This window comes from Nanorana parkeri, unplaced genomic scaffold (genome assembly GCF_000935625.1).
Source record: "Nanorana parkeri isolate BGI_ZX_2015 unplaced genomic scaffold, ASM93562v1 scaffold351, whole genome shotgun sequence".
Classification (NCBI taxonomy): Eukaryota; Metazoa; Chordata; class Amphibia; order Anura; family Dicroglossidae; genus Nanorana; species Nanorana parkeri.
The window spans coordinates 146035-158921 of NW_017306619.1; the positions used below are offsets into that span (position 1 = coordinate 146035).

At 52.7% G+C, this 12887-nt stretch overlaps 1 protein-coding gene across 1 annotated transcript in view; it reads right to left on the reverse strand.

The window, feature by feature from the left end:
* WNT9A (Wnt family member 9A) overlaps nt 1-11222 on the reverse strand; it is a 93014-nt gene extending 81792 nt beyond the window's left edge. The window contains exon 1 of the mRNA XM_018558642.1: nt 11103-11222. Coding sequence (XP_018414144.1) covers nt 11103-11188 — 86 coding nt within the window. The 5' untranslated portion in view covers nt 11189-11222. The remainder of the gene's footprint in view (nt 1-11102) is intronic.
* Nucleotides 11223-12887: the final 1665 nt, after the last annotated feature.

Here is a 12887-nt window from a genome sequence, read left to right on the forward strand (position 1 = left end):
CCAATTGGAAGAGCCGAGCATTCCGCGTGCTGTCCCGCCGCCGCCACCGTCCTTGTAAGAACGCAGTTTCCTGTTTGTAACCCACGGAAACCATAACTGCCGGTTTCATACCAGCTCACCATATGGCGTGTGATGGGAAGGTCCCTTAAATCCCAGTTACCGGTATCGCCGGGTCACCGCCGACCAGGTGCCGCGTCACTCCCAAAACGCGTTTCTTGGTGGAAGAGAAAGAAGATACATTGTAGCCACACGTGACACTTCCGCACTTAAAGGGGAACTCCGGCCTTGTGTTCAGTCCTGCACAGTTGGGCTCCTCTCCTGGACAATAGGACCCGGATATAAGGCAAAGGCGGAGGGACGACGCTACTAAGGGAGTAGAACACATTCACTATGCAAAATACATCTTCAGGTTGCCGGGGGAATGTTCACTTAAAGGGATAGTTTTTTTGGGGGGGGACCTTCTCTTATGGGGCCGGAGGAAGTAATCCATGGACTACAAGTAACAGCACTACGAGGCCCTCGGCCGCCTTGGCAGACGGTACTTGTAGTCTTAGCGGGGGATACCGAAACCCAAGAGCACCCTACATTTTCGCAGGCTCATCTTCGGGGGGCCTTCCCTGGTTCCTCTGCCCTCCCCCCTACACAGCCATGCAAAGGGGCATCAATTTCCAAGCGCATGCTGATAGGAGGAGAGAGCAGAGTGACAGATGAGCTCATCAGTCAGCCGCTTCTCCTTTTGTCCAGTCAAAGGCTGGGGGAGGGACAAGACCTGTAAGTGTCACTTAGCAGCAGCAGAGAACAAAATCGGGTCTCCTGCCTGGCCAAGGAAGGCTGTGCTGCACGGGCCCCCGGAGTTCGGCTTTAACCATTTGGCTCGTCCCCGTGTCCTTGAAGTACGGAGTCACGCTCCGGGCTCGGTCTGTACGGCTTAGAAGCCCCCGGATTCTGGACGCAGATCTGACGCGGGGGTTTTGGGGTCGGCGGGGGGAACATTTGTGTATTTCCAAGCCGTTGCGCGTCTTCCTGTCATTACAGGACACCACAATTAGAGGCTGCGCGGGGTTCTGGGCACAAAGCACATTCCAGAGCCTCGCGCTAAGTACAAGGAGGAAGGAACGTCAATGATGTGTCAGGGCCGAGGGGTGAGATCAGGTACAAGGAACACTGGGGACCCGAGGAGCCCTCTTCCCCTAAGACAAAAGGGGGCCCACAGAAGCGGGATTCCGGGCCGTGGTGAGGCATGCCAAGACTGATCTCCACTGGTCATGGCTCCCAGACGCACAATAGGATTTGTAGCATCACCGCAGCTGGAGTGCCGAGGTTGCCCACCCCTGTCCTAAGAGAAGAAGGCAGCATCTGCCCCTGGGCCACCAAAATGGGGCAAGGGCTATCAGACCGCTTATATAGAAAAGGCCCATGTGCCCCTCCAATGCCCAAAACATGGGTCACCCTCCAGAAGCCCATCAGAAGAGACGGTCCTCCTTCTCTGCATCTCCATTGCTGGAGTGCCAGGGTTGCCTACCCCCAAGAGGAGAAGGCAGCATCTGCTCCGGGGCCACCAAAATTGGGGCAAGGGCTATCAGACCACTTATATAGAAAAGAGCCATGTGCCCCTCCAATGCCAAAAACATGAGGCACCCTCCAGAAGACCATCAGAAGAGACGGTCCTCCTTGCTTGCATCACCATTGCTGGAGTGCCGAGGTTGCCCACCCCTGTCCTAAGAGAAGAAGGCGGCATCTGCCCCTGGGCCACCAAAATGGGGCAAGGACAATCAGAACGCTTACATAGAAAAAGGACCGTATGCTGCTCTAATGCCTAAAACATGGGTCACCCTCCAGGAGGGCCGAAGCCAAGAAGCGGTTAATTCTAGGAGTCCTGGAAGCCAAAGAAAGAGAAGCTTTCCTGTCCTGGCCCTTCTCACCTCTACGATGAAGCCCATCAGAAGAGACGGTTCTTGTTTGCAACACTGGAGCCAAGTTGCCAAGGTTGCCTACCCCTGTCCTAAGAGAAGGTGGCATCTGCTCCAGGGCCACCAAAATGGGGCAAGGACAATCAGACCGCTTATATAGAAAAGGCACGTGCACCGCTCCAATGCCAAAAACATGAGGCACCCTCAAGAAGCCCATCAGAAGAGACGGTCCTCCTTCTCTGCATCACCATTGCTGGAGTGCCAGGAATGCCTACCCCCAAGAGAAGGCGGCAGCATCTGCTTCGGGGCCAACAAAATTGGGCAAGGACAATCAGAACGCTTACATAGAAAAAGGACCGTATGCTGCTCTAATGCCTAAAACATGGGTCACCCTCCAGGAGGGCCGAAGCCAAGAAGGGGTTCATTCTAGTAGTCCTGGAAGCCAAAGAACGAAGATTCTTTGGCTGTTCCGGCCCTTTGAGATGAAGCCCATCAGAAGAGACGGTTCTTGTTTGCAGCACAAGAGCTAAGTTGCCGAGGTTGCCTACCTCTGTCCTAAGAAGAAGGCATCTGCCCCTGGGCCACCAAAATGGGGCAAGAACAAAATCAGACCACTTATATAGAAAAGGCCCGTATGCTGCTCTAATGGCAAAAGCATGCTTCACCCTCCGGGAGGGCCGAAGCCAGGAAGCGGTTAATTCTAGGAGTCCTGGAAGCCAAAGAAAGAGAAGCTTTCCTGTCCTGGCCCTTCTCACCTCTACGATGAAACCCATCAGAAGAGACGGTCCTCCTTCTCTGCATCACCATTGCTGGAGTGCCGAGGTTGCCTACCCCTGCCCTAAGAGAAGGTGGCAGCATCTGCTCCAGGGCCACCAAATTGGGGCAAGGACAATCAGACCACCTATATAGAAAAGGCCCATGTGCCCCTCCAATGCCAAAAACATGGGTCACCCTCCAGAAGCCCATCAGAAGAGACGGTCCTCCTTCTCTGCATCACCATTGCTGGAGTGCCGAGGTTGCCTACCCCTGCCCTAAGAGAAGGTGGCAGCATCTGCTCCAGGGCCACCAAATTGGGGCAAGGACAATCAGACCACCTATATAGAAAAGGCCCGTATGCTGCTCTAATGGCAAAAACATGCACCAGAGCCAAGTTGCCTACCCCTATCCTAAGAGAAGGTGGCATCTGCTCCAGGGCCACCAAAATGGGGCAAGGACAATCAGACCGCTTATATAGAAAAGGCCCTTATGCTGCTCCAATGCCAAAAACATGGGTCACCCCCCAGGAGGGCCAAAGCCAGGAAGCGGTTCATTGTAGAAGTCCTAGAAGCCAAAGAAAGAGAAGCTTTCCTGTCCTGGCCCTTCTCACCTCTACAATAAAGCCCAGAAGCCCATCAGAAGAAGTGGTCCTCCTCGTTCACATCAATAAAAGGTGTCAAGGATTGAATTTTAATGTCAACCAACTTCACTCCTCGGACCAGTAGCAGAGCCTTGATAGCAAAAGGTTAATATTTGTATTCTTCTGGCTTGAGCTATGAAGAACGGACAGCCGCCATAACTAGGGATGAGGTTTGGGTTCGGGTCAACTATGAGCTCAACCTGAAAACAAAGCTATTCTCGGTTAAACGGGCGACCAATTTGCCTGCCGGCTGACCCTGTACCGGCATCCTGTGAGACCCGCTAGTGCACCGCAACCTACGATGCTGTGCGGCCACCAGTGTCTAAGCAACCAATGACCAGGTGCGAGTCAACATATGGTGCACCTGCCTACGTCTTAGCAAGCCATGGGGCCTGTAGTGTCCCAGCACAGCACATTGGTTGGAAGCAGTGGCGTAACAATCACCATAGCGACCCAGGCGACCCTATCGGGGCCCGGGCACAGGGGGGCCCGGCCAGGACACTGACAGCAGAGCCCACCATAGAGAGTCTACGGTGGGCTCTGCAGGGTTACCCTCAGGTGGGCTGCGTGGGCTCTGCAAGGGGTGTAACTAGAAATCACAGGGCCCCATACAAAATTTTGTTATGGGGCCCTGTGATTTCTAGTTACGCCCCTGGTTGAAAGGACACCGGCAGCCTACAAGGCTATAGAGGAGGACAATGCACGGATCCATTTCAATCTGAGACGTGTTTTTTTGTTGTTTATCCTCACGCCCGGAATCATCGTCCTTTCCGTGACACTAAACACACATGAGGAGGAGATCTCACAGAATGTCTATCATTTTGGCCCCTGGCTAGGAGGTCGAGTCTGGACTTGCAGCGTGTAAGCCATATCTGGCATTCCGGGCGCTGACGGAGAAGAGCATGATGCGGCTCAAACAACACCATCATCGCTCCAACGCACGCTCTGATCGGTTACTAGTAGTTACCGCACATTACATCTCTGAGGCTTTAAAGAGACCCTGTCACCAGACCATTCATGTCACGCAAAAAAAAAAAATCCATCCATGAGCTGTAGTCAACGACTTCGCCATGATCACCAGAAGTAGCCCCGTGAGTTTGGAGTCCCCCTGTACAGAGAGAACAATAGATATCCAAAAAGGAAGAGAACCTGTTTACTGGACACATTTCTTGGGTTACTGGCAGGAAAAATTAACAAAAAAAACTCGAGTAGCTCCTTTCACAACCCTTTTACGCAAAGAGGAACTTGTACATCTGACCGCAAATAACAGAATTGGGCGTTCCGCTTCCAGAGGAATAGTGAAAACATTGCTACAAATACATTCCAGACAATTAGAATGGTTGCATCCTTCTACAATGGTGGTCTGTTGAAAAGGACCCAGTTAGGCTGGGGGTCAGTGGGTGAAGCCCCCATTATACTGGTGGTCAGTGCAGAAGGACCCAGTTACACTGGGGGGTCAATGATTGAAGCCCCCCATTATACTGGTGGTCAGTGGGTGAAGCCCCCATTATACTGGTGGTCAGTGGAGAAGGACCCAGTTACACTGGGGGTCAATGAGTAAAGCCCCTCCTTTCATATGGGTGGTCAGTGGAGGACCCAGTTACACTGGGGGGGTCAATGATTGAAGCCCCCCCCTCCTTCATATGGATGGTCAGTGGAGAAGGACCTAGTTACACTGGGGGGTCAATGACTGAAGCCCTCCCTTATATGGGTGGTCAGTGAAGGACCCAATTACATTGGGGCAAATCGGAGAAGCACCACTTTATATTGGTGGTCTGTGATACAGGATCCAGTTATACACAGGGTCAATGAGTGAAGCCACCCCCCCTTAGATTGGTGGTCAGTGGAGAAAGACCCCATCACACAGTGGTAAAGCCCCCTTTATATTGGTGGTCAGTGGAAGAGGGCCCGGTTACACTGGTAGTCAATGAATGAAGCTCCCCCACCCACCCTTTAAATTGGTGGTCAGTGAAGGACCCACTTACACTGGCCATGAATGGGTGAAGTCCCTCATATCGGTGGTCAGTGATAAAGGATCCAGTTATACTCTGGGTCAATGGGTGAAGCCCCCTTTATATTGATGGTCAGTGGAAGAGGTCCTGATTCCACTGGTGGTCAGTGAATGAAGCCCACCCTCCCAGTTTATATTGGTGGTCAGTGAAGAAGGACCCACCTACACTGGCCGTGAATGGGTGAAGCCTTCTCTTATATTGATGGTCAGTGGAAGAGGAGCATGAAGCCACCCCCTTACATTGGTAGTTAGTGGAGAACTCACACTGAGGGTCAATGGGTGGAGCCCCCTTATATTGGTTGTCATTGGAGAAGGACCCAAATACATCAGTGATAAGTGGAAAGAATGCTGGTCCTTGTAGTGGCCGCTTCTATTTACCGGTCCCAAGTCTTTGGCTCTTCCGAGTGACGTTGGTGCCGGAACTACGCAAGCACCGTCCAGCAGAAAATAAATTCCCTGCTACTCACTGCTTAAAAGAACCCCCTCCAACCTCCAGAGGAACCCGACTCTAACCAACTATGACCGTTCCCGAGACCAAGTGACGAAACATGAACTTGCTCAATGAAAGTGTTCTAACTAATCACCATTGTCCGGGCTCATTTCATACTCGCATCTGATTGGCTCTTTAATAAATAGAAGTATTTTAATTTTTGCCCATCGGGTGAGCGGGCGTTCACTTTTATTTTTCCTGCTGGGAATAACTCAACAGTTATGGACTGAAAAAAAAAATCTGCAGACGTCAAAGCGAAATGCAAAACACTTGCTGGAAAAGCGCATTCTAAGCATTTCAAGATCACGACGGGTCACGTGCGTACGCGCTGCCCTCTCCCCGGGAGGACGTAAAAGTATACGCCGAAGACGGAATAGTAAAAGCGAGAGAAGAATAACACAAAAAGACTTTCCCATGAAAGTTCTGTATTTTCTTTGAGAACAGGATACACCTGCAAGCTTCTATTATCCTTAAACTGGAGAGGACGGGGGCTTATTAATGGGTTAATGGAACCCCCTGCTGGCCGCAGGGCGGCACTGCCAGAAAAATGTCTGCAGGTTTTTTTTTTCTGGTTCTAGTAACAGGTGATAGACCGAGGAGCATTGCATCTGGAATCGAGGTGGTGTTCCTTGTTTCTTCAATCAATGCCGAGGATAAAGAGCGAAGAAAATTCCCAATCAAAAATAAAATTAAAAAAAAAAAAAAAATCGGCGAAGTAGGTTAAATCTGCCTTCAATTTTCTCACGGCAACTTCTACCACCCTCGGTAAAGTACAGTCCGGGACACTTTTATTGGCAACATTTTAAGAGAAAGCTTTCGGTGTAGGGGCTACCCCTTTCTTCTTAGGCCAAGCAGTACTCCTACCCTCAACACCATAATGGCAATGCTGCAAGCTCACAGGTGGACCCGTCTGATAGACCTGATATCTGGGGGGAAGGGTTCCGTTAGAGAGATATTCCTTCAATTACTCTCATGGTAACCGTAACACTCAAGGTAACACCATTTCCACCTCACAGGAATCAAATGAAAGTCTACAACAGGGACAGATACAGACTTTTTTGGTCAAGTATGGGTAGGCTGGAGACCTCGTCAACATTTTTTCTTCTGGTCTTTGTCCCTGTTGGAGATTTTCCCTCAATGTTTGCCTGGTGGAACCAATATCATCATGAAGCTAAGTGAAGGACAACCTCTGTGAGGAGAAGATGCTCTTAAAACCCAACAGAGGTTCTTCTCCTTGCATACCGTTCAAGCTAAAGATTTGGTTGGGCACACACACTTTATATTTGCGTTTCTTCTCCCACCCCAGGACCATATTGATGGCTACGTTCTCAGATGAAGCTCCCATTTGTTTGAAGGACAACCTCTATGAGGAGCAGATGCTCTTAAAACCCAACAGGAGCTCTTCTCCTTCCATACCATTCAAGCTAAAGATTTGGTTAGGCACACACTTTACATTTGCCTTTCTTCTCCCACCCTCGGACCATATTGATGGTCACGTTCTCACATGGAGCTCCAATTTGTTTATTCTACACGGTGGAGAAGAGTGGTGCCTCGATTGGCTTGGTAACGGCCTTCGTGGTTGGGTAGACGTTGGAATTCTGGGCCAACTACCTCACCAAAGGATACAGCATACGACCCGGCTTGCCAGAAACCACAAGGGTTGTTAGTGTTGGGGTGGAGGAGGGGGGTGGGGGGGTGCTGGTCTTTAAATATTGCTGTTCTACCAGCCCCTAAGAACGTTGCCGATATATCCCGGATTTATTACATTAGCCCCTGGCTTTAAAAAGGATGTCTAAAAAACACTCAACAAGGTAATCTCTAAAAATGTTGCCGTCATCAGAATTCGGACAGAGGAAATGAAGGAGAGGATATAACCGCTCCGGAGCCACGCGTTGCCGTCTCTGAGCATCAACCTTTTCAAAACCGACCTGTGCCAGGTTAACCCGTCCGTGGCCGAAGCACGCGGTGGAAACATCTCAGGTCCAAAAGTTCCCTCAGACAATGTACATAAAGTGACTATTATTCTTGGGCCACCATCAGCCAAAATCGGCGTGCCGCAAAAAAAAAAAAAAATTGCCACGGCCATCGGGGGAAACAAAAACGCCTTTTAATTTGGTTTCCGTCTCCGCAATGTTATTTCCAGCTCCCCCCCTAAACACTTTCACGGAGGTATCTACTATCTAGGATATAACCCGGCACTTCCCGTTGAGGTAAAAACGACCGAAGCAAAATAAAATTCTTAAAAAGCCAAAGTTATTCGACTTTGGAAGACTCGGCGGTGTGTGAACATCTGGAAGGAAGGAGGGCCGGCCGGCTGTGAAAAGTTAACACACCACCGCGCCGGCTCGCTTATGGAAGACGCGGACCGAGCGCCGGTGAAGAGAATGACAGCAATCACCGGCCAAGCAAACCCAATCAACGTTCTTTGTTTGTGTACACAAGAGGCGGATTTCCCGGAGATAAGACAACGGGACGGAACCCGAGGCCGGCCTCAGCTCAGCCTCCAATGATCCATTGTAATGCTAAATACGGGCAACAGCTGGACATTTTGGCATCGATCGACGGCCAGCCGTGGAGGACGAGGAGCGAGCAGATCGCTGAACGGGGACTCTGCGCACACGCTATCGTCTGGCATCCGGCAAGTGTTTGCGGGAGTTCCCGGGAGCGAAAGGACGGGGATCGGAACAGTGTCATCCCCCGGCCATAATATTGCAACACAACATCAGGACGCCTTGTAATGGGAGGACGGGATCTTGGCGGGGGAATGGCGTTGTGAACACACACAGAGCTCGCGGTGCAGCCTCTGAATCCCCGGGCTGGTTTTACAACCGCTGAGTGCGGAGGGAGATTTCACCGAGCAGATAATACAACACAAACACTAAACACGCACCGGAGCCAAGCAACAGGCTGTGCGCCCGGAGGATACATTGCAAGGCTGCTAGAAGGGACTAGCACAGAGGAGCACACCGGGCAGCTTCACCCCCCGGGGCAGGCTACACCGGGCAGCTTCACCCCCCGGGGCAGGCTACACCGGGCAGCTTCACACCTGATTAATCTACATTATGCAGCTTTACCTCTGGACAGGTTACACCGTGCCACTTCACTCAGCTTCACTCCAGGGCAGGCTAAAGCTGGCAGCTTCACCCCGGAGCAGGCTACAGAGGGCAGCTTCACCCAGGAGCAGGCTACAGGGGGCATCTTCACCCCGGAGCAGGCTACACCATGCCACTTCACTCTCGATTAGCCTACATTACACAGCTTCACCCCGGAGCAGGCTACAGAGGGCAGCTTCACCCAGGAGCAGGCTACAGGGGGCATCTTCACCCCAGGGCAGGCTACACCATGCAGCTTCACCCCAGGGCAGGTTACACCGCGCAGCTTCACCCCAGGGCAGGTTACACCGCGCAGCTTCACCCCAGGGCAGGTTACACCGCGCAGCTTCACCCCAGGGCAGGTTACACCGCGCAGCTTCACCCCAGGGCAGGTTACACCGCGCAGCTTCACCCCAGGGCAGGTTACACCGCGCAGCTTCACCCCAGGGCAGGTTACACCGCGCAGCTTCACCCCAGGGCAGGTTACACCGCGCAGCTTCACCCCAGGGCAGGTTACACCGCGCAGCTTCACCCCAGGGCAGGTTACACCGCGCAGCTTCACCCCAGGGCAGGTTACACCGCGCAGCTTCACCCCAGGGCAGGTTACACCGCGCAGCTTCACCCCAGGGCAGGTTACACCGCGCAGCTTCACCCCAGGGCAGGTTACACCGCGCAGCTTCACCCCAGGGCAGGTTACACCGCGCAGCTTCACCCCAGGGCAGGTTACACCGCGCAGCTTCACCCCAGGGCAGGTTACACCGCGCAGCTTCACCCCAGGGCAGGTTACACCGCGCAGCTTCACCCCAGGGCAGGTTACACCGCGCAGCTTCACCCCAGGGCAGGTTACACCGCGCAGCTTCACCCCAGGGCAGGTTACACCGCGCAGCTTCACCCCAGGGCAGGTTACACCGCGCAGCTTCACCCCAGGGCAGGTTACACCGCGCAGCTTCACCCCAGGGCAGGTTACACCGCGCAGCTTCACCCCAGGGCAGGTTACACCGCGCAGCTTCACCCCAGGGCAGGCTACACCATGCAGCTTCACCCCAGGGCAGGTTACACCGCGCAGCTTCACCCCTGGGCAGGTTACACCATGCAGCTTCACCCCAGGGCAGGTTACACCGTGCAGCTCTGTCCATCAGCTCCCAGGGAAGTGCTCTGGCCAGGCGCAGACAGGCGTGCATCTGCTGTAATACTATCTGGCCAAAAGCCGGGACAGTGACAGAATGACTGCCACAGAGGGGACACCGACCTCCAGGAAGTGACTGCTCTGCCCAGCCGCGGGGACAGAGGTGACACACAGCCAGGCAGAGCACATTAACCCTTCACAACCCAGAGCTCCTCCTATAGATCAGTACACAGCATCGCCGGGCTCCAGCACTGACAGCATCGCCGGGCTCCAGCACTGACAGCATCGCCGGGCTCCAGCACTGACAGCATCGCCGGGCTCCAGCACTGACAGCATCACAAGCAGTGCCCAGCACTACACAGACACAACATATTCCAACACTGATACAAAGTATTAATCTCCTGCAACAGGGTATCCAGCACTGATATACCGTAGTCATGGGTCTCCAGCACTGATATAACATAGTCATGGGTCTCCAGCACTGATATAACATAGTCATGGGTCTCCAGCACTGATACGCCATAGTCATGGGTCTCCAGCACTGATACGCCATAGTCATGGGTCTCCAGCACTGATACAATGTATCACTAGACTCCAATACAACTACGATATGTTACCAGGACACAGCACATTCCAGCACTGACACTAGGCATCTCTAAGCTCCAGCAGCACTGACACTAGGCATCTCTAAGTTCCAGCAGCACTGACACCAGACATCTCTAGCCTCCAGCAGCACTAACACCAGGCATCTCTAAACTCCAGCAGCACTGACACTAGGCATCTCTAAGTTCCAGCAGCACTGACACTAGGCATCTCTAAGTTCCAGCAGCACTGACACTAGGCATCTCTAGCCTCCAGCAGCACTGACACAAAGTACCACTAGCATCCAACTTTCTCCAGCACTGATACAAAGTGTCCAGCCCCGCCAGGTGCATCACCACTCTTCAGCACCGAGCACCCCGGGTACCTCCACTCTGCTACAATGTACCATCATCCCCGGTGTCCAGCCTTGTCCAGCACTGATATCACGTATGACAGGCGGTCCTCTCCAGCAGTGCAGGGAATTCGGTCACCTACCCGAAGTAGGCAGTGGTCGGTCCGCCGGTGAGGAGGACTAGGAGCGCCAGTGACAGCCATCCCAGCGAGAGGCGTCCATCCAGCATTTTGCTGCGGCTCTCGGGCTGACCATTTCGTTGATGTGAGTTAGTGGCGGAGTCCCGGCTCTCCTCCCCTGTTATAGAGCTCAGCTGGGCGGAGGCGGAGCTTCGTGACTGCCGGGACCGCCCCCCCCCCGCCCCTCCCCGCCCACTCCACTAGACACTGCTTGAGAGTGCGCGTGCCGCTGCGCTGCCACCATTAACCCCTTCCCTACTACAGATTAACCCCTTCCCTACCGCAGATTAACCCCTTCCCTACCGCAGATTAACCCCTTCCCTACCACAGATTACCCCCTTCCCTACCGCAGATTAACCCCTTCCCTACCACAGATTAACCCCTTCCCTGCCACATACTAACCCCTTCACTGCCACATACTAACCCCTTCACTGCCACATACTAACCCCTTCACTGCTACATACTAACCCCTTCCCTGCCACAGATTAACCCCTTCCCTGCGACAGATTCACCCCTTCCCTGCGACAGATTAACCCTTTCCCTGCCACGGAATAAACCCTTCACTGTCATAGATTAACCCCTTCCCTACCACAGATTAACCCCTTCACTGCCACAGATTCACCCCTTCCCTGCGACAGATTAACCCTTTCCCTGCCACGGATTAACCCCTTCACTGCCACAGATTAACCCCTTCACTGCCACAGATTAACCCCTTCACTGCCACAGATGAACGCTTTCCCTGCCACAGATAAACCCTTTCCCTGCCACAGATTAACCCCTTCCCTGCCACAGATTAACCCCTTCACTGCCACAGATTAACCCCTTCACTGCCACATACTAACCCCTTCCCTGCCACATACTAACCCCATTCACTGCCACATACTAAACCCTTCACTGCCACAGATTAACACTTCACTGCCACATGTTAACCCATTCACTGCCACAGATTAACCCCTTCACTGCCACAGATTAACCCCTTCACTGCCACATACTAACTTCACTGCCACAGATTAACCCCTTGTCTGCCATAGATTAACCCCCTTCGCTGCCACAGATTAAGCCACTTCGCTGCCACAGATTAAGCCACTTCTCTGCCACAGATTAACCCCTTCCCTGCCACATATTGACCCCTTCACTGCCACATATTAGCCCCCTTTCCATGCCACATATTAACCCCTTCTCTGCCACATACAGTGGCACGCATTCACTGGCACATATTAACTCCTTCAATGCCACATACGAACCCCTTCTCTGCCACATACTAACCACTACCACATTGTAACCCTCCACTGCAAAATCTATTCCTGTCACTGCCACTTTATAACCCCTGCAATGCCAGGATTAAACACTCTACTGATAAAATGAACCCCTTTCACTGGCACCTCTTATTAGCCCCATAGACTGCTGCCAGCATAAACGCTGCACTTCCAACGTTATCCCCTCCACTACCACATACTAACTCCTGGAAAGATGGCATTAAACCCTCTACAGCCACATATTCATTATTGCACTGACTGTAACCCACCGCTGCTGACATTAACCCCTCCACTGCTATCATTAAACTCCCTTTGACTTATTAACCCCTGCACTGCAAACCTAAATGCTTGCACTGCCAGCCCTAAACGCCTTCCACTGCCACTTATCAGCCCCTGCACTTCCTGCTATTAACCCTTGCCCTGCCACATATGAGGTCCTACATTGCCAAATGAATGCCTCCGCTGCCTCGTTAACCCCTACTTAGCCATATAT